We start from the raw sequence: 27,544 nt of genomic DNA, 5'->3' as shown, positions 1-27,544 counted from the left end.
TCTCTTTATAGCGCTACTTCTGGACAGATTTGCCAATTGGTGAGGTTCACCTACGGATTCAGTTACTGTGGACTTGCTGATCTGATAGGCTTCATTGAGGACCTTCCCATGCAGGTCATCCAGAATGGCTGCAGGGTGACGGACACTGACGTAGTGGACCATGGACTCAATGTATCTGAAAGAACATCCCATACATTGTCACTGACTTGAGCAATACACTATTCCTGCAATATGCCAAGGAGAGTGGTTGGGCACAGTTGCAGTGGGGAGACACTGATTGCAGATGGAAAGCTAACATGGAAAGCTAGTATTTTGTATGAGGAGCTGTTTTATAACATTACCTATAACGGTATTTCCACAAAGGCCTTGTGGCTATGGCATATTAGAATTTAGTATTAACCCAGTAGCTGTTACCTGTCCAGAGCTTCAGCCACCAGAGGGGTGAGCACCACATTGATGGCCCCCTTCACCTCCACGATGGCGGTGGTTCTGGTCTGGGAGAGGGGCTGCTCCATGGTCCAGTCCTCCGTGGCGGTGTCGTCTCTGTTCTCCATAGCCTTCTTATCCAGAGGCGTGTAGGGTTGGCTATAGTCACATAGCGAGAGATGCAGTTACAGATGTGTGTGTGAAACATGTCGAGCAGACCATAGAGATCCAAGTTAAGTAAAATAAATTCTAAATACTTGTTTGTGTCTCCCATCAACGAAAGGCCTCTGTCAAGTAGAGAGCTGGCAGAGAGGCCTTGTTTCACCACCTACAACATAAGATGAAGGGTTATGACTTTAGGGTACACCATGGATGAACAGACAAACACAGTAACACACACACAGTCTATAAAATCTGCTATACTCAGACTGGATCCGGACTGCGGTCTGACACAGAACAGGATCAATACATACCGCAGGTCGATTTATACAGTACAAGTCAAAAGTTTGGACACACCTACTCATTCAAGGATTTTATTTGTATTATTTTAACTATCTACTACATTGTTGAATACTAGTGAAGACATCAAAACTATGAAATAACACCTACGGAATCATGTAAAAAACAAAAGTGTTCAAAATACATTTCATATTTGAGATTGATCAAAGTAGCCACCCTTTGCCTTGATGACAGCTTTGTACACTCTTGGCATTCTCTCAACCAGCTTCATGAGATAGTCACCTGGAATGCATTTCAATTAACAGGTGTGCCTTGTTAAAAGTTAATTTGTGGAATTTCTTTCCTTCTCAAAGCGTTTGAGCCAATCAGTTGTGTTGTGACAAGGTAGGGGAGGTATACAGAAGATAGCTCTATTTGGTAAAAGACCAAGTCCATATTATGACAAGAACAACTCAAATAAGCAAAGAAAAAAAACAACAGTCCATCCATTACTCTAAGACATGGTCAGTCAATACGGAAAATGTCAAAAACTTTGAAAGTTTCTTCAAATGCAGTCGCAAAAGCCATCAAGCGCTACGATGAAACTGGCTCTCATGAGGACCGCCACAGGAAAGGAAGACCCAGAGTTACCTCTGCTGCAGAGGATAAGTTTATTAGAGTTACCTGCCTCAGAAATTGCAGCCCAAATAAATGCTTCAGAGTTCAACATCAACTGTTCAGAGGAGACTGTGTGAATCAGGCCTTCATGGTTGAATGTCTGCAAAGACACCCCTACTAAAGGACACCAATAAGAAGAAGAGACTTGCTTGGGCCAAGAAACACAAGCAATGGACATCAGACCGGTGGAAATCTGTCCTTTGGTCTGATGAGGCCAAATCTTAGATTTTTGGTTCCAACCGCCATGTCTGTGTGAGACGCAGAGTAGGTGAAAGGATGATCTCTGCATGTGTGGTTCCCACCGTGAAGCATTGAGGTGTGCTGGTGCTTAGCTGGTGACACTGTCTGTGATTTACTTAGAATTCAAGGCACACTTTACCAGCATGGCTACCACAGTATTCTGCAGCGATACGCCATCCCATCTGGTTTCAGCTTAGTGGGACTCTCATTTGTTTTTCAACAGGACAATGACCCAACCTACCTCCAGGCTCTGTAAGGGCTATTTGACCAAGAAGGAGAGTGATGGTGCTGCATCAGATGACCTGGCCTCCACAATCACCCGACCTCAACCCAATTGAGATGGTTTGGGATGAGTTGGAATGCAGAGTGAAGGAAAAGCAGCCAACACGTGCTCAGCAAACGTGGGAACTCCTTCAAGACATTTGGAAAAGCATTCCAGGTGAAGCTGGTTGAGAGAATGCCAAGTGTGCAGAGCTCTCAAGGCAAATGGTGCCTACTTTGAAGAATCTAAAATATATTTTGATTTGTTTAACACTTTTTTGGTTCCATATGTGTTATTTCATAGTTCTGATGTCTTCACCATTATTTTACAATGAGAAAATAGTAAATATAAAGAAAAGTCCCTGAATGAGTAGGTGTCCAAAGTTTTGACTGGTACTGTGTGTATACAGTATATATACAGTTGAAGTCTGAAGTTTACATACACCTTAGCCAAATACATTTAAAACTAAGATTTTCACAACTCCTGACATTTAATCCTAGTAAAAATTCCCTGTTTTAGGTCAGTTAGGATCACCACTTTATTTTAAGAATGTGAAATGCCAGAATAATAGTAGAAAGAATTATTAATTTCAGCTTTTATTTCTTTCATCACATTCCCAGTGGGTCAGAAGTTTACATACACTCAATTAGTATTTGGTAGCATTGCCTTGTTTAACTTGGGTCAAACGTTTCGGGTAGCCTTCCACAAGCTTCCCACAATAAGTTGGGTGAATTGTGGCCCATTCCTCTTGACAGAGCTGGTGTAACTGAGTCAGGTTTGTAGGCCTCCTTGCTCGCATACGCTTTTTCAGTTCTGCCCACAAATTTTCTATAGGATTGAGGTCAGGGCTTTGTGATGGCCACTCCAATACCTTGACTTTGTTGTCCTTAAGCCATTTTACCACAAATTTGGAAGTATGCTTGGGGTCATTATCCATTTGGAAGACCCATTTGCAACCAAGCTTTAACTTCCTGACTGATGTCTTGAGATGTTGCTTCAATATATCCACAGAATTTTCCTGCCTCATGATGCCACCTATTTTGTGAAGTGCACCAGTCCCTCCTGCAGCAAAGCACCCCCACAACATGATGCTGCCACCCCCGTGCTTCACAGTTGGGATGGTGTTCTTCGGCTTGCAAGCCTCCCCCTTTTTCCTCTAAACATAACGATGGTCATTATTTTTTGTTTCATCAGACCAGAGGACATTTCTCCAAAAAGTACGATCTTTGTCCCCATGTGCAGTTGCAAACCGTAGTCTGGCTTTTTTATGCCGGTTTTGGAGCAGTGGCTTCTTCCTTGCTGAGCGGCCTTTCAGATTATTAGGACTCGTTTTACTCTCGATAGACACGTTTGTACCTGTTTCCTCCAGCATCTTCACAAGGTCCTTTGCTGTTGTTCTGTGATTGATTTGTACTTTTCGCACCAAAGTATGTTAATCTCTAGGAAACAGAACGTGTCTCCTTCCTGAGCAGTATAACGGCTGCGTGGTCCCATGGTGTTTATACTTGCATACTATTGTTTGTACAGATGAACATGGTACCTTCAGGCATTTGGAAATTGCTCCCAAGGATGAACCAGACTTGTGGAGGTCAACAATTTTTTTTCTGAGGTCTTGGCTGATTCCTTTTGATTTTCCCATGATGTCAAGCAAAGAGGCACTGAGTTTGAAGGTAGGCCTTGAAATACATCCATGAGTACACCTCCAATTGACTCAAATGATGTCAATTAGCCTATCAGAAGCTTCTAAAGCCATGACATCCTATTCTGGAATTTTCCAAGCTGTTTAAAGGCACAGTCAACTTAGTGTATGTAAACTTCTGACCCACTGGAATTGTGAATTATAAGTAAAATAATCTGTCTGTAAACAATTGTTGGAAAAATTACTTGTGTCATGCACAAAGTAGACGTCCTAACCGACTTGCTAAAACTATAGTTTTTTAACAAGACATTTGTGGAGTGGTTGAAAAACGAATTTTAATGACTACAACCTAAGTGTATGTATGCATGCATGCATGTATGTAAATAACATTTCAAAAGTTTGGGGTCACTTAGAAATGTCTAGTTTGAGAAACAGACCCCTCACAAGTCCTCAACTGGCAGCTTCATTAAATAGTACCCACAAAACACCAGTCTCAACGTCAACAGTGAAGAGGCGGCTCCGGGATGCTGGCCTTCGAGGCAGAGTTCCTCTATCCTGTGTCTTAATCTCTTCTTTTTATTGGTCAGTCTGAGATATGGCTTTTTCTTTGCAACTCTGCCTACAAGGCCAGCATCCCGGAGTCTCCTCTTCACTGGTGTTTTGCGGGTACTATTTAATGAAGCTGCCAGTTGAGGACTTGTGAGGCGTCTGTTTCTCAAACTAGACACTCTAATGTACTTGTCCTCTTGCTCAGTTGTGCACCGGGGCCTCCCACTCTTTCTATTCTGGTTAGAGCCAGTTTGTTCTGTGAAGGGAGTAGTATAAAGCGTTGCACAAGATCTTCAGTTTCTTGGCAATTTCTCGCATGGAATAGCCTTCATTTCTCAGAACATGAATAGACTGATGAGTTTCAGAATAAAGTTTTGTTTCTGGTCATTTTGAGCCTTGTAATCAAACCCACAAATGCTGATGCTCTAGATACACAACTAGTCTAAAGGACAGTTTTATTGCTTCTTTAATCAGGACAACAGTTTTCAGCTGTGCTAACAATTGCAAAATGTTTTTGTAATGATCAATTAGCCTTTTAAAATGATCAACTTGGATTAGCTAACACAATGTGGCATTGGAACACAGGAGTGATGGTTGCTGATAATGGGCCTCTGTACGACCTATGTAGATATTCCATTAAAAATCAGCCGTTTCCAGCTACGATAGTCATTTACAACATTTACACTGTATTTCTGATCAATTTGATGTTATTTTAAATGGACAAAAAAAATTGCTTTTCTTTCACAAAAAAGGACATTTCTTAGTGACCCCAAACTTTTTGAACAGAAGTATGTATGTATGTATGTATGTATGTATGTATGTATGTATGTATGTATGTATGTATGTATGTATGTATGTATGTATGTATGTATGTATGTATGTATGTATGTATGTATATGTATTTTTTTTTAAAGGAAATCAGTCAGGCTTTTAACTTACTGCTCTTGGTAGCTGTAAAAGTAGAAGGCACAAGGAGGAATTTCTAAATGTGGTAGAGCATGGGCCGTTTTCCTCATGTCATTCACTGACAGACCTTGTCAGAAATGTCCAGTTGATCAACTAGAGCATGTTAGCTAGGTAGGCTAACCAGCTATCTTACCCATCTAAATCTTGTTGTTATCATGGCCAGATTACGTGCCCAGGGGCCTCGACCCCAAGGGGGCCCATAAAGATTCTGTTGAGTCACTGTGTAGGGTGTGTAGGATTGCAGGAAATGTGCTTTAAAACTGCAAAATGTTCTGTCTCCAACAAGACGGGTGTGAGCAGTTTGTGGTAAAATGCTTTGCAAGGTGGGGGTTTGTTACCATGCCGAAAAATGACAATATCCATCCGGACCCTTGCAACCTAGGAAATTTGCCTGACCGAACCTTCTCAAATAGTAGTTGAATACCCCTGATCTATATAGTGTGTGTTTCTTACCTTAAAGCTGGGAACAGAGAGCTGGTCGAAGGAGGTGGAGCTCTCCTCACTGGTGGGCGTGTCCAGGTCCAGGGGGCGGTGCAGTGAGGACTTGGAGGTCCTCTTATTGGTGGGCTGCTTCTGAGACCAGTTGGACACCTGAGGTGTATTCAGAAGGACAAACGGTCAGAAGGTTGAAGACATAATGAATAGAGCAGACATGATTCCCTATTCTACCTGACAGACAATCATACAGGGTTGTCACGTTGCCGTACGATACGTCTTCATTTTCTGATCAAATCATATAATAATAATTAGTTCAGGATAATACAATATTGTGTACCCGCCTTACCTGGTAGTGGGCCAGGTAGCTCTGGTAGCAGGCCATGACATGGGGCTGTCGAGTCACCAGGCCTGGCTCTGGACTCTTCTCCACCTCCACTGAGCCCTCCTCCTCCAACCCCATGGCTGACACAAAGGAGGCCTGCGACTGATGGCCGGGGATTGGGTGGGCTGGCAGCGGGGGCAGCAGGGGGGGCATGGGCAGGGGCCTGGGCTCTGTGATGAGATCCCCGTTCAACACATAGGTGAGAGGTCCCTCCACACTGTGGTAGATGGAATTTCGGCTGGAATCAGATTCACAACAGATTGGTTTAACTACAGTAATCATGCATTGTTTCCCTTTATTTTACTAAGAAAGAGAAAGGTTAGGTAAGAGGGGGAAGTGTCGGACTGGAGGGGCAGTCATTTAGCAGGTACAGGTCCAACCTGTAGTGGTCCATGTGGTAGGGCTGCTGCTGGGGCTGATACTGCATCTGCTGCTGCCTCCTCTTCTTCTTCCTGCCAGGGTAGGTGCCTGGACCTTCGTCTGCACTGCTGATGGGCTCAAAGTCCTCTGTTGCTGAAAAGTAAGCCTCGCTGTCTGCCACCGACATGCTGGAGTCTGCTGAGCGATACTGGTGGAAGGTGCTGGAGTCTGCGGACGGCGTGAACGGGAAGGAGCTGTAGCTCCGGCGCTGGCGAGGAGAGTCCAGGACGTTCTCGTCGCTACGGGAGACCTCACTGCTGAACTGGACGCCAGAAAGGGGCGGTGGGGGCTTGTCGGTGAAGACTGCCGCCGACAGGCTCTTGGTGCTGCCCAGCCGGCCAGATTGCACGGAGGACTGGCGCTTGAGGGGTGAGCGGAGAGAGGAGTGCTCCTGGGCACTGTTGGGGGACACTGGGGTGCCCTCAGGGAGTTCTGTAAGAGTACTGTGAGGAGAGAAGGAGGGGTTGAGAATACCAACATAATCCACTTTGTCAGCTACTTCACTAGTATATGGGCTGTTGGCGAATTGTGAATGTGTGTAAACACTGTATGCATGTTGCACTCGTGCTGCACTCATCTGCTACTCACTCTGCAGTGCTCTTGCCGTTCATGGGGAACATGCGTTCCTCAGTGCTAGGAGACGGGCTGTCCCTCTCCCCGGCCAGTAGGGGCAATGCAGCGCTGGAGGAACTATTTTCCTCGGAAGAGGCCGAACTGTGGGAGCGCGGAGGCACCTGCAGGCTCAGGTGTTGGCCCCGTATTCCGAGCTCTGGGGCCGGACTGGGGGTACAGGTGTCTCCCTTCACCCCCACACCCTTACCTACAAGAGGGAATACACAGTATGTCACAGTACTGTAGGTTGGGTGTGTTCCAGATACACAGATCAAAGCTAAAATGGACCAGCAACCCTATCATTTAACACAACTTTCACAGTGAACCCAGATATGACCTCTGTGTCAGTCTACAATCCCAGTGAAAATGTTTTATTTATTTTGATAAATACATTGAAACACTCGTACCGTTAGACAGCTTGGGCGTCTCCTTGGTGACGATCCACTCTCCAGGCTGCAGCAGTGATTGGCCGTAGCACATGTCTGACTCAACGCTAGAGGAGGAGAAGGCCAAGCTGCAGGAGGGGGTCATCTCCTCCAGATGGAAGAAGTCCAGGCCCGTGTTGGTGCCCCCGTAGAAACGACAGCCCCCCAGGCAACCACACTTGTTCCTGCTGCGCTTGTTGCGACCAGTCTCATCTGGCCACAGGAACCATAGCCTGGGAAGAAAGGAAAGAGGGAGAGAGAGAGAGCGCTCATGTTTCTGTTCTCTGATGTATGCATGTGTGTCTGTCTAGTCTATGTCTGTGATTGCTACTGGTGGTGGCAAGACCAATTTTCTCTAGGGATCCATTTCTACCCAATTTCTTTGGGATCAATAAAGTGTATTCATTCCTTCCTTCCTCCATTCCTACCTCTTGGTGTGAGCATCATGGAGCTCCAGGAATTGCCTCTGCACCTCGTACTTGGCCGGGTGGTCCGCAGCCAGTGCCACGTCAGCCGTGATCAGGGCGAAGTTGACTGAGCCAGCCTCCAACCAGAAGGATCTCCGCAGTACAGCGGGCTGGCCCAGCCCTAAGCCCTGACCTGGAGAGGGTCCTGGTCGGACCCCGTCTGACTGGGGCTGCTGCTGTTCGATGTACTGGTGGATATGGACATCCTGCACCACAGCACTGATCCCTTCTCCCACTGCCTGGTTGTGCAGGTTGCAGTTGGCTAGTCGGATGGCACCCGTCTAGGTAAAGACAGAATTGGAGCAGTGTTTCTCAACTCCTGTCCTCAAACGTGTGCCCTCAGGCCTGGAGGGAAGCTAAAGTCATTCCGCTACCCAAGAATAGTAAAGCCCCCTTACTGGCTCAAATAGCCGACCAACCCTTAGTAAACTTCTGGGGAAAAAATGGTGTTTGACCAGATACAATGCTATTTTACAGTAAACAAATTGACAACAGAATTTCAGCATGCTTATAGCGAAGGACACTCAACAAGCACAGCACTTACACACAAATGACTGATGATTGGCTGATAGACTTCAGTGCAGCATTTGACATTACTGATCATAGTCTGCTGCTGTTAAAATGTACGTGTTATGGCTTTACACCCCCTGCTATAATGTGGATAAAGAGTTACTTGTCTAACAGAACACAGAGGGTGTCCTTTAATGGAACCCTATCAATTATAACCCAGTTAGAATCAGGAATTTCCCAGGGTAGCTGTTTAGGCCCCTTGCTTTTTTCAATTTGTATTAACGACATGCCACTGACTTTCAGTAAAGCCAGAGTTTCTATGTATGCGGATGAATCAACACTATACACGTCAGCTACTACAGCGACTGAAACGACTGCAACACTCAAATCAACATTTATTTGTCACGTGCGCCGAATACAACACCTTACAGTGAAATGCTTACTTAGTGAAATGCTTACTTAAATGCTTACTTAACCAATAGTGCAAAAAAGGTATTAAGTGAACAATAGGTAAGTAAAGAAATAAAACAACAGTAAAAAAAGACAGGCTATATACAGTAGCGAGGCTACATACAGACACCGGTTAGTCGGGCTGATTGAGGTAGTATGTACATGTAGCTATGAACAGAGAGTAGCAGTAGCGTAAAAGAGGGGTTGGCAGGTGTTGGGTGGCGGGACACAATGCAGATAGCCCGGTTAGCCAATGTGCGGGAGCACTGGTTGGTCGGCCCAATTGAGGTAGTATGTACATGAATGTATAGTTAAAGTGACTATGCATATATGATAAACAGAGAGTAGCAACCGCGTAAAAAGGGGGGTTGGGGGGGGGGGCACACAATGCAAATAGTCCGGGTAGCCATTTGATTACCTGTTCAGGAGTCTTGTGGCTTGGGGGTAAAAACTGTTGAGAAGCCTTTTTGTCCTAGACTTGGCACTCCGGTACCGCTTGAAATGCGGTAGTAGAGAGAACAGTCTATGACTGGGGTGGCTGGGGTCTTTGACAATTTTTAGGGCCTTCCTCTGACGCCGCCTGGTGTAGAGGTCCTGGATGGCAGGCAGCTTAACCCCAGTGATGTACTGGGCCGTACGCACTACCCTCTGTAGTGCCTTGTGGTCAGAGGCCGAGCAATTGCCGTACCAGGCAGTGACGCAACCAGTCAGGATGCTCTCGATGTTGCAGCTGTAGAACCTTTTGAGGATCTCAGGACCCATGCCAAATCTTTAGTTTCCTGAGGGGGAATAGGCTTTGTCGTGCCCTCTTCACGACTGTCTTGGTGTGTTTGGACCATTCTAGTTTGTTGTTGATGTGGACACCAAGTAACTTGAAGCTCTCAACCTGCTCCACTACAGCCCCATCGATGAGAATGGGGGCGTGCTCGGTCCTCCTTTTCCTGTAGTCCACAATCATCTCCTTAGTCTTGGTTACGTTGAGGGATAGGTTGTTATTCTGGCACCACCCGGCCAGGTCTCTGACCTCCTCCCTATAGGCTGTCTCGTCGTTGATCAGGCTTACCACTGTTGTGTCGTCTGCAAACTTAATGATGGTGTTGGAGTCGTGCCTGGCCATGCAGTCGTGGGTGAACAGGGAGTACAGAAGGGGACTGAGCACGCAGCCCTGAGGAGCTCCAGTGTTGAGCATCAGCGTGGCAGATGTGTTGCTACCTACCCTCACCACCTGGGGGCGGCCCGTCAGGAAGTCCAGGATCCAGTTGCAGAGGGAGGTGTTTGGTCCCAGGATCCTTAGCTTAGTGATGAGCTTTGAGGGTACTATGGTGTTGAACGCTGAGCTGTAGTCAATGAATAGCATTATCACATAAGTGTTCCTTTTGTCCAGGTGGGAAAGGACAGTGTGGAGTGCAATAGAGATTGCATCATCTGTGGATCTGTTTGGGCGGTATGCAAATTGGAGTGGGTCTAGGATTTCTGGGATAATGGTGTTGATGTGAGCCATTACCAACCTTTCAAAGCACTTCATGGCTACGGACGTGAGTGCTATGGGTATGTAGTCATTTAGGCAGGTGGGTTCTTTGGGTTCTTGGGCACAGGGACTATGGTGGTCTGCTTGAAACAAGTTGGTATTACAGACTCCATCAGGGACTTGTTGAAAATGTCAGTGAAGACACCTGCCAGTTGGTCAACACATGCCCAGAGCACACGTCCTGGTAATCCGTCTGGCCCCGCAGCCTTGTGTATGTTGACCGGTTTAAAGGTCTTACTCACGTCGGCTACGGAGAGCGTGATCACACAGTCGTCCGGAACAGCTGATCGTCTCATGCATGCCTCAGTGTTGCTTGCCTCGAAGCGAGCATAGAAGTGATTTAACTCGTCTGGTAGGCGTGTGTCACTAGGCAGCTCGCAGCTGTGCTTCCCTTTGTAGTCTGTAATAGTTTGCAAGCCTTGCCACATAAGACGAGCGTCGGAGCCGGTGTAGTATGATTCAATCTCAGTCCTGTATTGACGCTTTGCTTGTTTGATGGTTCGTCGCAGGGCATAGCAGGATTTCTTGTAAGCTTCCAGGTTAGAGTCCCGCACCTTGAAAGTGGCAGCTCTACCCTTTAGCTCAATGCGAATGTTACCTGTAATCCATGGCTTCTGGTTGGGGTATGTACGTACAGTCACTGTGGGGACTACGTCCTCGATGCCATCGGAAGAATCCCGGAACATGTTCCAGTCTGTGATAGCAAAACAGTCCTGTCGTTTAGCATCTGCTTCATCTGACCACTTTTTTATAGACCGAGTCACTGGTGCTTCCTGCTTTAATTTTTGCTTGTAAGCAGGAATCAGGAGGATAGAGTTGTGGTCATATTTACCAAATGGAGGGCGAGGGATAGCTATGTACGCGTCTCTGTGTGGAGTACAGGTGATCTAGAATTTATTTTCCCTCTGGTTGCACATTTAACATGTTGATAGAAATTTGGTATTACCGATTGAAGTTTCCCTGCATTAAAGTCTCTGGCCACTAGGAGCGCCGCCTCTGGGTGAGTGGATTCCTGTTTGCTTATTTCCTTATACAGCTGACAGTACGGTCTTAGTGCCAGCATCTGTCTGTGGTGGTAAATAAACAGCCACGAAAAGTATAGCTGAAAACTCTGTAGGCAAGTAGTGTGGCCTGCAATTTATCACAATATACTCTACTTCAGGCGAGCAAAATCTAGAGACTTCCTTAGATTTCGTGCACCAGCTGTTGTTTACAAATGTGCACAGACCACCCCCACTTGTCTTACCGGAGTGTGCTGTTCTATCTTGCCGGTGCAACGTATATCCCGCTAGCTGAATATCCATGTCGTCATTCAGCCACGATTCCGTGAAACATAAGATATTACAGTTTTTGATGTCCCGTTGGTAGGATATTCGTGATCGTACCTCATCTAGTTTATTGTCCAATGATTGCACGTTGGCGAGTAGAATTGACGGTAACGGCAGCTTTCCCACTCGCCTTCTCCGGGTCCTGACCAGGCATCCGGCTCTTTGTCCTCTGTACCTGCGTTGCTTCCTCTTGCAAATAATGGGGATGTTGGCCCTGTGGGGTGTTTGGAGAATATCTTGTGCGTCCTGCTTGGTTGTAGAAAAAATCTCCGTCTAAGCCGAGGTGAGTGATCGCTGTCCTGATATCCAGAAGCTCTTTTTTGCCATAAGATACGGTTGCAGAAACATGGTTGGGCGCCCGTAAAACTGCTGCCATTTCTTCCGGCGTCATTTTATCCAAACACTCAACAAAGTGCTGCAGTTAGTCTCAGAGTGGGTGGCAAGGAATAAGTTAGCCCTAAATATTTATAAAACTAAAAGCATTATATTTGGAACAAAACACTCACTAAACCCTAAACCAAATCTTGTAATAAATAAATGTGGAAATTGAGCAAGTTGAGATGACTAACCTGCTTGGAGTAACCCTAGATTGTAAACTGTCATGGTCAAAACATACTGATGCAGTAGTAGCTAAGATGGGGAGAAGTCTGTCTATAATAAAGCGATGCTCTGCCTTCTTAACAACAGGCCCTAGTTTTGTCGCACCTTGACTACTGTTTAGTCGTGTGGTCAGGTGCCACAAAAAAGGACTTATGAAAATTGCAATTGGCTCAGAACAGGGCAGCATGTCTGGCCCTTGGATGTACACAAAGAGCTAATATTAATAATATGCATGTCAGTCTCTCCTGGCTGAAAGTGGAGGAGAGATTGACTTCATCACTACTTTTATTTATGAGAGGTATTGCCATGATGAATGCACTGAGCTGTCTGTCTAAACTACTGGCACACAGCTCGGACACCCATGCATACCCCACAAGGCATGCCACAAGAGGTCTCTTCACAGTCCAAGTCCAGAACAGACTATGGGAAGCACACAGTACTACATAGAGCCATGACTACATGGAACTCTATTCCACATCAAGTAACTGACGCAAGCAGTAAAATTTGATAACAAAAAATAAACAAATAAAAACACCTTATGGGACAGCGGGGACTGTGAAGCAACACAAACATTGGCACAGACACATGCATACACATACACACAAACTATACATACACGTGGATTTAGTACTGTAGATATGTGGTAGTGGTGGAGTAGGGGCCTGAGGGCACACAGTGTGTTGTGAAATCTGTGAATGTATTGTAATGTTTTAAAATGGTATAAACTGCCTTCATTTTGCTGGACCCCAGGAAGAGTAGCTGCTGCTTTGGCAGCAGCTAATGGGGATCCATAATAAATACAAACATTACACATTTTTGTTCTAGTGTGGAAGACTTGTGTTACCTTGATGTTGGCTGCACAGCTGTGCTCCACTATGAAGAGGTCAGCCCCATCCACAGCCAGACGGGTCATGGTGTATTTGAGCTCCTCAGACGTCCGACAGTGTCCAGGCAGGCAGGACATCTACGAAAGTAGAGAACAGAATAGTTACAATGGTTAATTATTGCCTTCGGAGGTCAGACTCACATTTTTAAACAAATATACAAAAGCAGTAGATTTCACAAACTACAGATTTTCAAGTGTGTGATTTCCATGCGCAGAAAAAGTGGGAACGTATTACCTTGGAGTCACACACACGGCGGTCCACCCCGTGCTGGCAGATGACAGAGGGCTTGGGCTGCTCCAGCTGGAACTCCCGGGAGAAGACGTGGAACATGTACGTCTCACCCCACTCCATCACACTGGCCAGCTGAGGAACAACACATTCATTAGATATACACAAAATAGAAAACGCGTACACACACACAGCAGTAGTACACACAGACCTGTGGCACGGTGACTCTCCCAGTGAGGGCCCCAGCCTGCATGTCTATGAGCCAGGCGTACTCCAGGGTGTCTGTGCCTAGAGGCAGCCCCTGAGCTGAGAACATGGCGTGGGCACGCATCTGCAGGCCAGACAGACTCAGGTGGCCGTCCCTCAGAACACCATCAGATGTGGGCCGCTGTGTGGACACAGGTAATAATATTAATAATAACTTTTTGCAGTGTAAAGACAGATGGAATTAGCTTCAAATATGCATATATACGCATCACAGAAACAAACATTTTGTGGTTCTACATTATGCATGCACATGTACAGGTAACAAAATAAAGGAAACACTTGAGTAAATGAGGGATACAAAGTATATTGAAAGCAGGTGCTTTCACACTGGTGTGGTTCCTAAGTTAATAAAGCAATTAACATCCCTTCATGCTCAGTTGCCAATTATTTTGCTTACCATGGCTCGAAGAGATCTCAGTGACTTTGAAAGAGGGCTCTCAAAGGAGCATAGTGGGTTTAAAGTGTGTGTGTCTCAGTCACCAGACCTCAACCCAATTGAACACTTATGGGAGATTCTGGAGTGGCGCCTGAGACAGTGTTTTCCACCACCATCAACAAAACAACAATGATGGCATTTCTCATGGAAGAATGGTGTCACATCCCTCCAATAGAGTTCTAGACACCTTTAGAATCTATGCCAAGGAGCGTTGAAGCTGTGCCCAACGCCCTATTAAGACACTATGTTGGTGTTTCCTTTATTTTGGCAGTTACCTGTACATCTATCATACACCCATCACATGCAGACACCACAAAAATACCTCTTAGAATGGCTATTTTCTGCAGTTTGATTGTCAGATGGTAGTATTGTGCAATGTGCTTCTGTGCCATTCAAATTTTTAGCCAGTTGATCGACATTCACTGTACTCTCAAAATACTGAGCAACAACAAAACTCAGCTGTCCATTATCCTCAGCAGAAGTCAGTTCTGAAGGTCATTGCATGAGGGAAGAGATTACCAGGGCATTTCAGGTAAAGCTCTAAGCTCTTAGCTCTGAGGCTCCTGTAATAACAAACCCAGGGCTACTGCTTAAGCATACAATCATAAACCATGTACTGCGTCATATCTACACCAATCCAATGCTTTCAAATCCTTGTGAAAATGAACAAGTGCACCCTTTGGAGAGAAGGTGGAGGGTTCCTGTATGAATGCATCCCTAAAGATGGTCCCATCGATTGTGGTCGACTCACCTGGTAGTTGTCACTGATGAAGATATGAGCCGGGGAGAGCACAAGCTGGAGCATGGTCTCCTTATAGCCCTTCTTCATCTCAAAACAGAGCCTCTCTAAGAACCCAGAGGGGCACTCAGGACTGTCGCTGCCGCAGTGCTGTCCAGACACGTGGAAAGAGTTAGAAGAATGGGTGGGTTTAGGGGTATCTCCAGTCCTAGAACTGACACAAAGTGGTGCTGGTAGACCCATAATGTGTTATTTGTTGATAGAAATGGCTGGTTGTTGGATGGGTGGGTGGACTTACCATAGGCAGGCGTCCGTGCACCTTGTAGAGGTTGATGAGGACGGTGATGTCCCAGGGACGCAGGGCCAGGGGGTGAAGGGTGGCAACAACCCTGCCGTCATTGTCCAGGCCCAGTGGAGACCAGCCCAGGATGGAGGAGGTGGACAGGTAGGACAGCACAGGGCTGGACACCGCCTCCTCAAAGTCTGTGTACATGTCGTCCTCGCCAAAGTAGTTCTCCTGCAGAAAGGAGGAGGGAAGGGTGGATGGATCAATCTTATGACTCATCCCTCAGATTTCCTCAAATTTCCCCATTTACCATCCCTGGGAAGGTTTTAGGATGAGTCACTGGAGTCTGTGTGTTGTGTCCCTGACTGTACCTTGATGGAGACGAGGGCCTTGAGCAGGGGCCCGTAGAGGATGATCTGGGAGTCGGGGGACATCTCCATCTCCACGTGGAGCCTGTCAGGGGTCAGCTCTGAGGGGTCTGTGATCACTCTGCTGTTAGGGGCAGAGCGGCGAGGCGGAGGAGGTTGGGGTACAGACGAGTGCTCAGGGGGGCGCAAGGACGACAGCATGGCATCCTCCATCTCCGACACTGCAGGGAAGGAGAAACACTCGCATACATAAGCACAGATTAAGACCATATAAACCAGTGGTCACCAAACAGTGGATCGCGATTGACTGGTCTATCTCCAAGGCATTCCTTGTCGATCACAAAAAAATTATTTAAAAAAACCTGATGATAAAGCCTTGCCATCAGCTGGAAGACGGTGTCCCCTTTTGGTCAGTCTTAGTGAAGGGAGAGAGCTGAGGGACGATCAGATCATGAGAGGCAGACCCTCTTGATGCTCTCCCTCGACTGAGACTGACCATCAGATGCAGGCACCATCAATCCAGTAAAATAAAGAAAGCAAATTGTTTAAATTCATGCTCACTCAGCTGTGCCTCACAAGTAATACAACAAATGATGATATATTACCAGTGTGATCATATACTTCAAGTTTTGAAATATCATTTTAAAATGGCCTAAGAAGATTAACATTGGCAGGGCAATTCAAGCATAGCCAATATGCAGTGATAATGAACTGGGTCTATAGCCTACTGCACAAACCTCATTGCTACAGAACTGGTTTTAATAGGTTCATGTTGCATAGGCATACGTGTTTTAAGTTATGTTTTTAAAACATTCTGAGCAGTAGATCTCGGCTCAGCGGTAGACTCAGAAAATAATCTTGGTTCAGAAAGGTTTGGTGACCACAGATAAACAGACATATGAACAGTATACACGTATTAACACAGACATGAACTTAAAACATAGGAGGCATCTGTTTACAGGACTGCTTGAGCTGTTCGTCTGCTTTCTGAGGATAGATAGGGTGCCAGGTGTAATCAATGATGAGCAGGAAGTTTGGGACAGTCCAACAATCCACCCAGCCAGCCCTGGAGAACAAGAAACAAATGATTTACTTATTTCTCAATTAAACAAGCACCACAAGGCACAACCACACAATTTGTTAGTAAATTATGGGTAAATACTGGTGGAATACTGTAAAATAAAAGAGCTCGTGGGTCTAACTCACTCTGCATGGGTGATGTTCCTCCAGCGGGGCTTGTTGAGTTTGGGCGGGCCGCTATGGCTCTGACCCTGGCTCTCCACAGGCATGCACATGTCAGGGGGCAACTTGCTGTTCTGGTAGTCCTTGGCCAGGGTGAGCAGCGGGTACCTGCTGGGGTGGCAGTCTGGCAGGGACAGCCTCAGGTCTGTGTCTTCAGCCTGGGGTTTACACAGAGACGCAGACTTATGAGTGCCCACATGGGTTAAGTACAGTAAATGCATCAGCATGCTTCAGTTAGGCTGGCGGCTAGGCGAACCGAATGAGTGTGCTCACGGACTCCCTTAAAAACGCAAAAAAAACAGCAATAGTACTGGTTTGCCCATTTTGAGATTTTAATGAATAAACATTTATTAGTTCTCATTTACAACTGCGACACGGCCAAGATAAAGCAAAGCAGTGCAACAAAAAAACGACAACAGAGTTACACGTGGGATAATCAAAAGTACAGTCAATAACAAAATAGAAAAATCTATATACAGTGTGTGGAAATGGCGTAAGGAGGTAAGGCAATAAATAGGCCATAGTAGCAAAGTAATTACAATTTATCAAATTAACATGAATAATATATGTGCAGATGATGATGTGCAAGTAGATATACTAGTGTGCAAAAGAGCAAAAAAAGTAAATAAAAACAATATGGGGATGAGGTAGGTAGTTGGATGGGCTATTTACAGATGGGCTGTGTACAGATGGGCTGTGTACAGATGCAGCGATCGGTAAGCTGCTCAGATAGCTGAAGCTTAAAGTTAGTGAGGGAGATATAAGTCTCCAACTTGAGCGATTTTTGCAATTCGTTCCAGTCATTGGCAGCAGAGAACTGGAAGGAAAGGCAGCCAAAGGAGGAATTGGCATTGGGGATGGCCAGTGAGATATACCTGCTGGAGCGCATGCTACGGGTGGGTGTTATGGTGACCAGTGAGCTGAGATAAGGTGGGGCTTTACCTAGCAAAGACTTATAGATGACCTGGAACCAGTGGGTCTGGCAAATATGTAGCGAGGGCCAGCCAACGAGAGCATACAGGTCGCAGTGGTGCGTGGTATATGGGGCTTTGGTGACAAAACGAATGGCACTGTGATAGACTGCATCCAATTTGATGAGTAGAGTGTTGGAGGCTATTTTGTAAATGACATTGCCGAAGTCGAGGATTGGTAGGACAGTCAGTTTTACGAGGGTAAGTTTGGCAGCATGAGTGAAGGAGGCTTTGTTGCGAAATAGGAAGCCAATTCTAGATTTAATTTTGGATTGGAGATGCTTAATATGAGTCTGGAAGGAGAGTTTACAGTCTAGCCAGACACCTAGGTATTTATTTATAGTTGTCCACATATTCTAAGTCAGAACTGTCCAGAGTAGTGATACTAGTTGGGCGGGCGGGTGCGGGCAACGATCGGTTGAAGAGCATGCATTTCATTTTACTAGTGTTTAAAAGTAGTTGGAGGCCACGGAAGGAGTGTTGTATGGCGTTGAATCTCGTTTGGAGGTTTGTTAACACAGTGTCCAAAGAAGGGCCAGATGTATACAGAATGGTGTCGTCTGCGTAGAGGTGAATCAAGGAATCACCCGCAGCAAGAGCGACATTGTTGATATATACAGAGAAGAGAGTCGGCCCGAGAATTGAACCCTGTGGTACCCCCATAGAGACTGCCAGAGGTCCGGACAACAGGCCCTCCGATTTGACACACTGAACTCCATCTGAGAAGTAGTTGGTGAACCAGGCGAGGCAGTCATTTGAGAAACTAAGGCTTTTGAGTCTGCCGATAAGAATACGGTGATTGACAGAGTCGAAAGCCTTGGCCAGGTCGATGAAGACAGCTGCACAGTATTGTATTTTATCGATGGCGGTTATGATATCGTTTAGGACCTTGAGCGTGGCTGAGGTTCACCCGTGACCAGCTCGGAAACCGGATTGCACAGCGGAGAAGGTACAGTGGGATTCGAAATGGTCATTGATCTGTTTGTTAACTTGGCTTTCGAAGACTTTAGAAAGGCGGGGCAGGATGGATATAGGTCTGTAGCAGTTTGGGTCTAGAGTGTCACCCCCTATGAAGAGGGGGATGACCGCGGCAGCTTTCCAATCTTTAGGAACATCGGACGATACGAAAGAGGCTGAACAGACTGGTAATAAGGGTTGCAACAATGGTGGCGGATCATTTTAGAAAGAGAGGGTCCAGATTGTCTAGCCCAAATGATTTGTGCGGGTCCAGGTTTTGCAGCTCTTTCAGAACATCTGCTATCTGGATTTGGGTGAAGGAGAAGCTGGGGAGGCTTGGGCAAGTAGTTGCTGGGGGTGTGGAGCTGTTGGCCAGGGTTGGGGTAGCCAGGAGGAAAGCATGGCCAGCCGAGATGAAATGCTTATTGAAATTCTCAATTGTCGTGGATTTATCGGTAGTGACAGTGTTTCCTAGCCTCAGTGCAGTGGGCAGGAGGTGCTCTTATTCTCCATGGACTTTACAGTGTCCCAGAACTTTATGGAGTTAAAGCTACAGGATGCAAATTTCTGTTTGAAAATGCTAGTCTTAACTGACTGTGTGTATTTGTTCCCAACTTCCCTGAAAAGTTGCATATCGCGGGGACTATTCGATGCTAGTGCAGTATGCCACAGGATGTTTTTGTGCTAGTCGAGGGCAGTCAGGTCTGGAGAGAACCAAGGGCTATATATCCGTTCTTAGTTAAAAAAAAATTGAAAAGGGGCATGCTTATTCAAGCTGGTGAGGAAATTACTTTTAAAGAACAGCCAGGCATCCTCTACTGACGGGATGAGGTCAATATCCTTCCAGGATATCCGGGCCAGGTCGATTAGAATGGCCTGCTCACAGAAGTGTTTTAGGGAGCGTTTGACAGTGATGAGGGGTGGTCGTTTGACCGCGGACCCATAACAGATGCAGGCAATGAGGCAGTGATCGCTGAGATCCTGATTGAAAACAGCAGAGGTATATTTGGAGGGCAAGTTAGTCAGGAGATGCCGTAGCCATTATAGACTTACTCAAAATAGTCTGAATTAATCGAAGATAACTCAAGAAATCGGTAATTTGGCCTCCCGAGTGGTGCAGCGGTCTAAGGCACTGCATCGCAGTGCTAGCTGTGCCACTAGAGATTCTGGGTTTGAGTCAAGGCTCTGTCGCAGTCGACCGGGAGACCCATGTGGCGGCGCACAATTGGCCCAGCGTCGTCCGGGTTAGGGAAGGGTTTGGCCGGCATGGATGTCCTTGGCCCATCGCGCACTAGCAACTCATGTGGCGGGCCGGGCGCAGTGCACGTTGACACAGTCGCCAGGTGTACGTGGTTTCCTCCGATACATTGGTGCAGTTGGCTCCCGGGTTAAGTAGGCATTGTGTCAAGAAGCAGTGCAGCTTGGTTGGGTTGTGTTTCGTTGGACGCATAGCTCTCAACCGTCACCTCTCCCGAGTCCGTACGGGAGTTGCAGCGTTGAGACAATTGGATACCACGAAATTGGGGCAAAAAAGGGGTAACAATGTTTTTTATAATAATAATAATAATAATAATAATCATTAATTTTTATGTATTTTACATCTAAGAAGTTTGTTGCAGTATTTCTCATTAAAAAAAAAATTGCAGGAAAACGAGTCATCTCTCATTGAATGACAAAATACTATTGAAGAATCCTACAGTACACCAATCACAGACGAATGGGCGTAGACTTCAGCTCCCGAACTTTGGCTGAAAAAAAAAAAAACCCTTACCGAAGTCCAAAACATTACAAAATGTCGCCATAATATATGCACGAACTGTTTCGGCTGGGAGCATGCGGACGCCTTAAGGCAGGTGTTCTCAAAGTGGGGTCCGCAGAGGTACTGCAGGGGGTCCGCAATATCTGTTCTTAACCCTGTTCAACATGGGTCTGGGAGGCTCACAGGGATATTGGTATCCACAGTAGTCCTATACTCCACCAATTATACATTTTTCAACTCAATACTTCTTGTATACCGCTGTAATTTAAGCTTTAAAATGCAGTGTAATTTTAAGCTTTAAAATGCAGTGTAATTTTAAGCTTTAAAACTGCTAAGTTCTTTGCTGTATGGACAAATGTGCAGAATTGCAGAATATTAGCTTTAAAGCGGCAACAAAACATCGCGCAGCTACATAAATCTGTAGATTGCAGGACATTTGATTGAAAACTCAAATTCTCTGTCCGATGCCAAGAGGCAGGTCTCATTCTAGGACCACGAGACTTGGTTTGTCCGGACATACACTGCCGAAGTCTCCTTGTATGCTATTTTTATCTCACTCGATTTGTGTTCTGATTATGAGGGGGTCCATGATACATTTGCTATCACAAAAGGGGTCCCAGGAGTGACTGATATGGTACTGACAGAGATGGTCGCCTCGCTTCGCGTTATTAGGAAACTATGCAGTATTTCGTTTTTTTATGTATTACAAGCATTTCGCTACACTCGCATTAACATCTGGCTTCCCTGTGGCTCAGTTGGTAGAGCATGGTGTTTGCAACGCCAGCATGGTGTGTGCAACGTCAGGGATGTGGGTTCGATTCCCACGGGGGGCCAGTACAAAAAAAAAAATAATACAATACATTTTAAAAAATGTATCTAATGTATGCATTCACTACTGTAAGTCGCTCTGGATAAGAGCGTCTGCTAAATTACTAAAATGTATCTGCTAACCATGTGTATATGACCAATAAAATTTGATGAGCCAAAAAGTTTGAGAACCCCTGCTGTAAGGGTATTCCATACTACACATGATCAGAAAATCATGAAAAATCCCATCTGCTATTAACTACTCACCCTCAGACAGAACTTTGTATTGCAGGTGGTAGGGACATACTCATTAAAAGGCAATGTGAAATCAATGATCAGAGTCTCCCCACAAGCAGCCAGGTACACTGAAAGACAAAAGGGATAATATTAAAAGTGCAGCCAAAATGTAAACGTTCACTAAATAAACTATTTTGTTTACTTCTTGCGAATTATTGTGTTTGTTCATCATTGAATTCCAACAGCTCTCTCACCATTCTCCTGTTGCTTGGTGGAGCAGTCGATCCAGTTGTGCTGGTTGGCAGCCCAGATCATCTCAAACTGATGGAAGAGAACCTTGAACTTCCAGGCGTAAGGGACAAATGAGTAGATATCTGGGGCGCTGTCGCTGGCCCAGTCCCCAATCAGGTCTGGACATGGACAGAAACAAACCAAATGCATGACGTTAAAGGGATAATCCACCCTAGAAATGATGGTATGGGCATACTGATTCTATATATTTAAACAATAAGGAATTCCTCAACCACACTCACAAATTGGGAAAGACAAACATTCTATCCCATTGACCCCCATTATAAAAACGAGCCAACTTCGCCGTAGATTTTTTGTTATACAGAAATAACAAAACTTGCTTATTTTTTTACATTTATTTAACTAGGCAAGTCAGTTCAGAACAAATTCTTATTTACAATGACGGCCTACCCCAGCCAAACCCGGACGACGCTGGGCCAATTGTGCACCGCCCTATGGGACACCCAATCACGGCTGGATGTGATAGTGTCAGGATTCGAACCAGGGTGACGCCTCTTGCACTGAGATGCAGTGCCTTCGACCGCTGCGCCACTCGGGAGCCCTGATAAGCTGCTGTGTTGTTCAATATACATGTAACAAGGTAAAAAATCCCAACCTACAGTTTGCAAAGCTCCCACGTAGGGAAATAGAGCCTGCAAGAAGAGCCATGTGGCTTCAAGCTACTCGGCATATGTGGGAGAGTGGGAAATGTGGGGACGCAGTGTCCAAGAATCCTACACATAGCTATGTGTGTGTAAAATATTTAATCACAGGTATGACATTTAACTTCATTTGTATAGTCCATTTGTAACTCCACTCATTACTTGTAGCTGTATAGTCTGTTTGTTCATGTTGTTGGTCTTGGCATGAGGGAAGCCCCACAATATTACACTTTTCTAAGTAGTGAGAACTTTTTGTTGTTGCTTTGAGCAAAATGGGTAACCTAGGTAACCACAGGTTGTTTTCCCCACAGGCGTGCAGGGCCGCAACTTCTATCCAATACCGACTGGAACTACACTGGTCTAGAACACATCCATCTGTCTGTATCGTCATAAGAAAGTATATATTTTGTTCAAATGTACTCTAAGTGCGCTGCCAGATTAATATCCTTTCTTCCTTCAACTACCATGGCGCAAAGTGGTTTTTCTCCTTGCACGGCCCTTGCACGTTGCCAGAGCAACCTGACACACAGTTTTGAGCTAGAAACGCAAACTCTACCAGGTTGAACATGGTGAGATTGTAACTCCTAAATTGATAGTGCAGTTAGCTTCAGGGATTTTACAACTACTTCACATGCTGATATTGACTGGTATTATTGTGTGTAGCTACGTTTTCTAGCTAGCTACCTACCTAGCTAGCCAGCCAGCCTCCCTTTCTGGAGAGAATTTGCAATGCGGTTTTTGTCGTCGACTCGAGCTCTGCAGATTTACACAATTTGTACTTTGCTCCCTAACTTACTATAACCATGAAATGCAAAACATTTTCACAACATATATTGTTCTCAGTTGTGTTATTTAACAACGTAAATCATAGGAATGTGTGGTTTTGAGTGGATTATTCCTATAAGGGCAGATCTGTACAGTGCATTCAGATGCCTTTTTCCACATTTTGTTACGTTAGCCTTATTCTAAAATGGATTAAATAAATCAAAAATCCTCAATCTACACACAATACCCCATAACGACAACGCGAAAACAGGTTTAGAAATTCTAGAAAATGTAGGGAAAAAAATACCTTATTTACATAAGTATTTAGACCCTTTGCTATGAGATTCTAAATTGAGCTCAGGTGCATCCTGTTTTCATTGATCATCCTTGAGCTGTTGCTACAACTTGATTGGAGTCCACCTGTGATAAATGCAATTGATTGGACATGATGATTCGGGAAGGCACACACACACACCTGTCTATATAAGGTCCCACAGTTGGCAGTGCATGTCAGAGCAAAAACCAAGCCATGAGGTCGAAGGAATTGTCCGTAGAGCTCCGAGACAAGATTGTGTCGAAGCACAGATCTGGTGAAGAGTAACAAAACATTTCTGCAGCATTGAAGGTCCCCAAAAACACAGTGGCCTCCATCATTCTTAAATGGAAGAAGTTTGGAACCATCAAGACTCTTCCTAGATCTGACCGCCCGGCCAAACTGAGCAATCGGGGGAGAAGGGCCTTGGTCAGGTAGTTGACCAAGAGCCCAATGGACACTGTGACAGAGCTCTAGAGTTCCTCTGTGGAGATGGGAGAACGTTCCAGAAGGACAACCATCTTTGCAGCCCTCCACCAATCAGGCCTTTATGGTAGAGTGGCCAGACGGAAGCCACTCCTCAGTAAAATGCACATATCCTTCAAGTGCTAAAAGCCATCTGAAGTACTCTGACCATTAGAAACAAGATTCTCTGGTCTGATGATACCAAGATTGAACTCTTTGGCCTGAATGCCAAGCGTCACTTCTGGAGGAAATCTGGCACCATCCTTACGGTGAAGCATGGTGGTGGCAGCATCATGCTGTGGGGATGTTTCTCAGCGGCAAGGACTGGGAGACTAGTCAGAATCAAGGGAAAGATGAACGGAGCAAAGTACAGAGACCCTTGATAAAAACCTGCTCCAGAGCGCTCAGGACCTCAGACAAAGGTTCACCTTCCAACAGGACAACAACCCTAAGCACACAGCCACGACAACGCAGGACTGGCTTTAGAACAAGTCTCAGAATGTTCTTGAGTGGCCCAGCCAGAGCCCGGACTTGAACCCAATCGAACATCTCTGGAGAGACCTGAAAATAGCTGTGCAGCGACGATCCCCATCCAACCTGAGAGCTTGACAGGATCTGCAGAGAACAATGGGAGAAACTCCCCAACTACAGGTATGCCAAGCTTTTAGCGTCATACCCAAGAAGACTCAAGGCTGTCATCACTGCCAAGGTGCTTCAACAAAGTACTGAGTAAAGGGTTTGAATACTTATGTAAATTTGATTTCGTTTTTTATTTTTAACACATACTATATGATTCCATACGTGTCATTTCATAGTTTTGATGTCTTCACTATTATTCTACAATGTAGAAAATAGTAAAAATAATGAAAAAACTTGGAATTAGTAGGTGTCCAAACTTTTGACTGGTACTGTACAGTCGTGGCCAAAAGTTTTGAGAATGACACAAATATTGATTTTCACAAAGTTTGCTGCTTTAGTGTCTTTAGATATTGTCAGATGTTAATATGGAATACTGAAGTATAATTACAAGCATTTCATAAGTGTCAAAGGCTTTTATTGACAATAACATGAAGTTGATGCAAAGAGTCAATATTTGCAGTGTTGACCCTTCTTTTTCAAGACCTCTGCAATCCACCCTGGCATGCTGTCAATTAACTTCTGGGCCACATCCTGACTGATGGCAGCCCATTCTTGCATAATCAATGCTTGGAGTTTGTCAGAATTTGTGGGTTTTTGTTTGTCCACCCGCCTCTTGAGGATTGACCACAAGTTCTCAATGGGATTAAGATCTGGAGAGTTTCCTGGCCATGGACCCAAAATATTGATGTTTTGTTCCTTGAGCCACTTAGTTATCGCTTTTACCTTATGGCAAGGTGCTCCATCATGTTGGAAAAGGCATTGTTCGTCACCAAACTGTTCCTGGATGGTTGGGAGAAGTTACTCTCGGAGGATGTGTTGGTACCATTCTTTATTCATGACTGTGTTCTTAGGCAAAATTGTGAGTGAGCCCACCAACATTCGGAAAGGGGATTCATCAGAGAAAATGACTTTACCCCAGACCTCAGCAGTCCAATCCCTATACATTTTGCAGAATATCAGTCTGTCCCTGATGTTTTTCCTGGAGAGAAGTGGCTTCTTTGCTGCTCTTCTTGACACCAGACCATCCTCAAAGTCTTCGCCTCACTTTGCGTGCAGATGCACTCACACCTGCCTGCTGCCATTCCTGAGCAAGCTGAATCTGTACTGGTGGTGCCCCGATCCCGCAGCTGAATCAACTTTAGGGGACGGTCCTGGCGCTTGCTGGACTTTCTTGAGCGCCCTGTAGCCTTCTTCACAACAATTTAACTGCTCTCCTTGAAGTTCTTGATGATCCGATAAATGGTGGATTTAGGTGCAATCTTACTGGCAGCAATATCCTTGCCTGTGAAGCCCTTTTTGTGCAAAGCAATGATGACGGCACTTGTTTCCTTACAGGCAACCATGGTTGACAGTGGAAGAACAATGATTCCAAGCACCCTCCTTTTGAAGCTTCCAGTCTGTTATTCGAACTCAATCAGCTTGACAGAGTGATCTCCAGCCTTGTCCTCGTCAACACTCACACCTGTGTTACTGAGAGAATCACTGACATGATGTCAGCTGGTCCTTTTGTTGCAGGGCTGAAATGCAGTGGAAATGTTTTTTTTGGGGGGATTCAGTTCATTTGCATGGCAAATAGGGACTTTGCAATGAATTGCAATTCATCTGATCACTCTTCATAACATTCTAGAGTATATGCAAATTGCCATCATACAAACTGAGGCAGCAGACTTTGAAAATTAATATTTGTCATTCTCAAAACTTTTGGCCACGACTGTATGTGTATAATACATTTGTCTGTAGACTGATTGAGAGGAAAGGGGGGTCTTACCTGTGAAGAAGTTCTTCTGGGCGTAAATGAAGTGATAGGTGGCCTTGTACACCTCTATCTCACAGTTCCAGGACTGGGGCATGTTCCATACACAGGGATAGCTGGCAATCACATGGAACTGAGGGGACATGTAAAGGTAATTGTTTTTTTTGGATGGGCTGTGTCTGATTTATTTTTTGACTGTCTTTGCTATTTATGAACGTGTTATTAAATGTGTTTCTATGGGCTATAGTAGTAAAGGCCACATTTTTGTATATTTTTTTATACCTAAAGGGGTCCTAAAATTCTAAATCAAATAGTGAAATGATCCATGGTATGAATTTGAATCCCAAAAATCACTCTGTTGCAGTACAAAACTTGTATTGGAAATTCAGGCTATGGCTTGCGGTAGAATAGGACCCCTACAGCTTCCTATTGTACGGTACTTACAGCCAGCATCTCAGCCTCCAGCAGGGTCCTGTACTGCATGCTGGTGGTGGTGTCAACATGGAGCAGCTGACCTTTGATTGTGGGAGAGTAGCCTGGGGAGAGAGAGGAGAGAACGAATGCTCACAGACAGTCCAAGTTTCAACTTCATTGATGGTAATATTGATTAATGAGTCAGGATTAATGCATTCTTTCACGGCATCCCTCTGTCTTACCCTGTAACCATAGACCTAAAGACTAGTGGTGTGCCGAGTAGTTGGATAAAACAAGAATTGTAACGGATATGGGCAATTGTCCTGATTATGATCCAAGTATTTTTTGTTATTACCTGTGATCGGAAAGTAAGTCATTTTCGGGTGCCAGTGCGCAACTTTCAATCAAATACAAGGTGCTACGTGGTCTAAATAACTCAACTGGCTAGTTTTCCTGTCTGTAAAGAGAAGGGCAGGCTCTACGTTGATCCTGCTGCTCTGATTGAATAGAGCGAAGCTGTATTTCACCCGACCACTTTTCCTTGCATGTTTCGGTTTGATAATTTATTGATGCTGCCTTCTGTTAGCCTCCTGCTACGATAAATCAAATGGGTAGGACATTTGCTCAAGCTATCAATGTGCATAGTATCTAACAAGCAGGCCGAGGGTAGGGAGAAAAGATGACTGAGTGACAGCAAACT

The 27,544-nt window shown here is 45.3% G+C and overlaps 1 protein-coding gene across 15 annotated transcripts in view; it reads right to left on the bottom strand.

Annotated features, from left to right (window-relative positions):
- kiaa1109 (KIAA1109 ortholog) overlaps positions 1 to 27,544 on the bottom strand; it is an 88,236-nt gene that overhangs the window by 44,049 nt on the left and 16,643 nt on the right. For 14 of the 15 annotated variants that reach the window (XM_029713265.1, XM_029713267.1, XM_029713273.1 and 11 more), the window contains exons 12-32: positions 26,875 to 26,966; positions 26,446 to 26,563; positions 21,797 to 21,952; positions 21,573 to 21,670; positions 16,776 to 16,969; positions 16,529 to 16,635; positions 15,573 to 15,790; positions 15,214 to 15,432; positions 14,928 to 15,065; positions 13,685 to 13,861; positions 13,480 to 13,608; positions 13,203 to 13,322; positions 7,904 to 8,223; positions 7,458 to 7,708; positions 7,027 to 7,258; positions 6,399 to 6,881; positions 5,983 to 6,256; positions 5,652 to 5,789; positions 684 to 754; positions 415 to 585; positions 55 to 175 (exon numbers count right to left, since the gene is read on the bottom strand). In XM_029713265.1, the coding sequence (XP_029569125.1) occupies positions 55 to 175; positions 415 to 585; positions 684 to 754; positions 5,652 to 5,789; positions 5,983 to 6,256; positions 6,399 to 6,881; positions 7,027 to 7,258; positions 7,458 to 7,708; positions 7,904 to 8,223; positions 13,203 to 13,322; positions 13,480 to 13,608; positions 13,685 to 13,861; positions 14,928 to 15,065; positions 15,214 to 15,432; positions 15,573 to 15,790; positions 16,529 to 16,635; positions 16,776 to 16,969; positions 21,573 to 21,670; positions 21,797 to 21,952; positions 26,446 to 26,563; positions 26,875 to 26,966 (3,827 nt within the window). The remainder of the gene's footprint in view (positions 1 to 54; positions 176 to 414; positions 586 to 683; positions 755 to 5,651; positions 5,790 to 5,982; positions 6,257 to 6,398; positions 6,882 to 7,026; positions 7,259 to 7,457; positions 7,709 to 7,903; positions 8,224 to 13,202; positions 13,323 to 13,479; positions 13,609 to 13,684; positions 13,862 to 14,927; positions 15,066 to 15,213; positions 15,433 to 15,572; positions 15,791 to 16,528; positions 16,636 to 16,775; positions 16,970 to 21,572; positions 21,671 to 21,796; positions 21,953 to 26,445; positions 26,564 to 26,874; positions 26,967 to 27,544) is intronic. The other variant, XM_029713269.1, reaches the window with a different exon arrangement.

The sequence above is a fragment of the Salmo trutta genome, chromosome 25, assembly GCF_901001165.1.
Source record: "Salmo trutta chromosome 25, fSalTru1.1, whole genome shotgun sequence".
In the NCBI taxonomy this organism is placed as follows: Eukaryota; Metazoa; Chordata; class Actinopteri; order Salmoniformes; family Salmonidae; genus Salmo; species Salmo trutta.
This window is presented reverse-complemented; position numbering and strand designations above follow the sequence as displayed.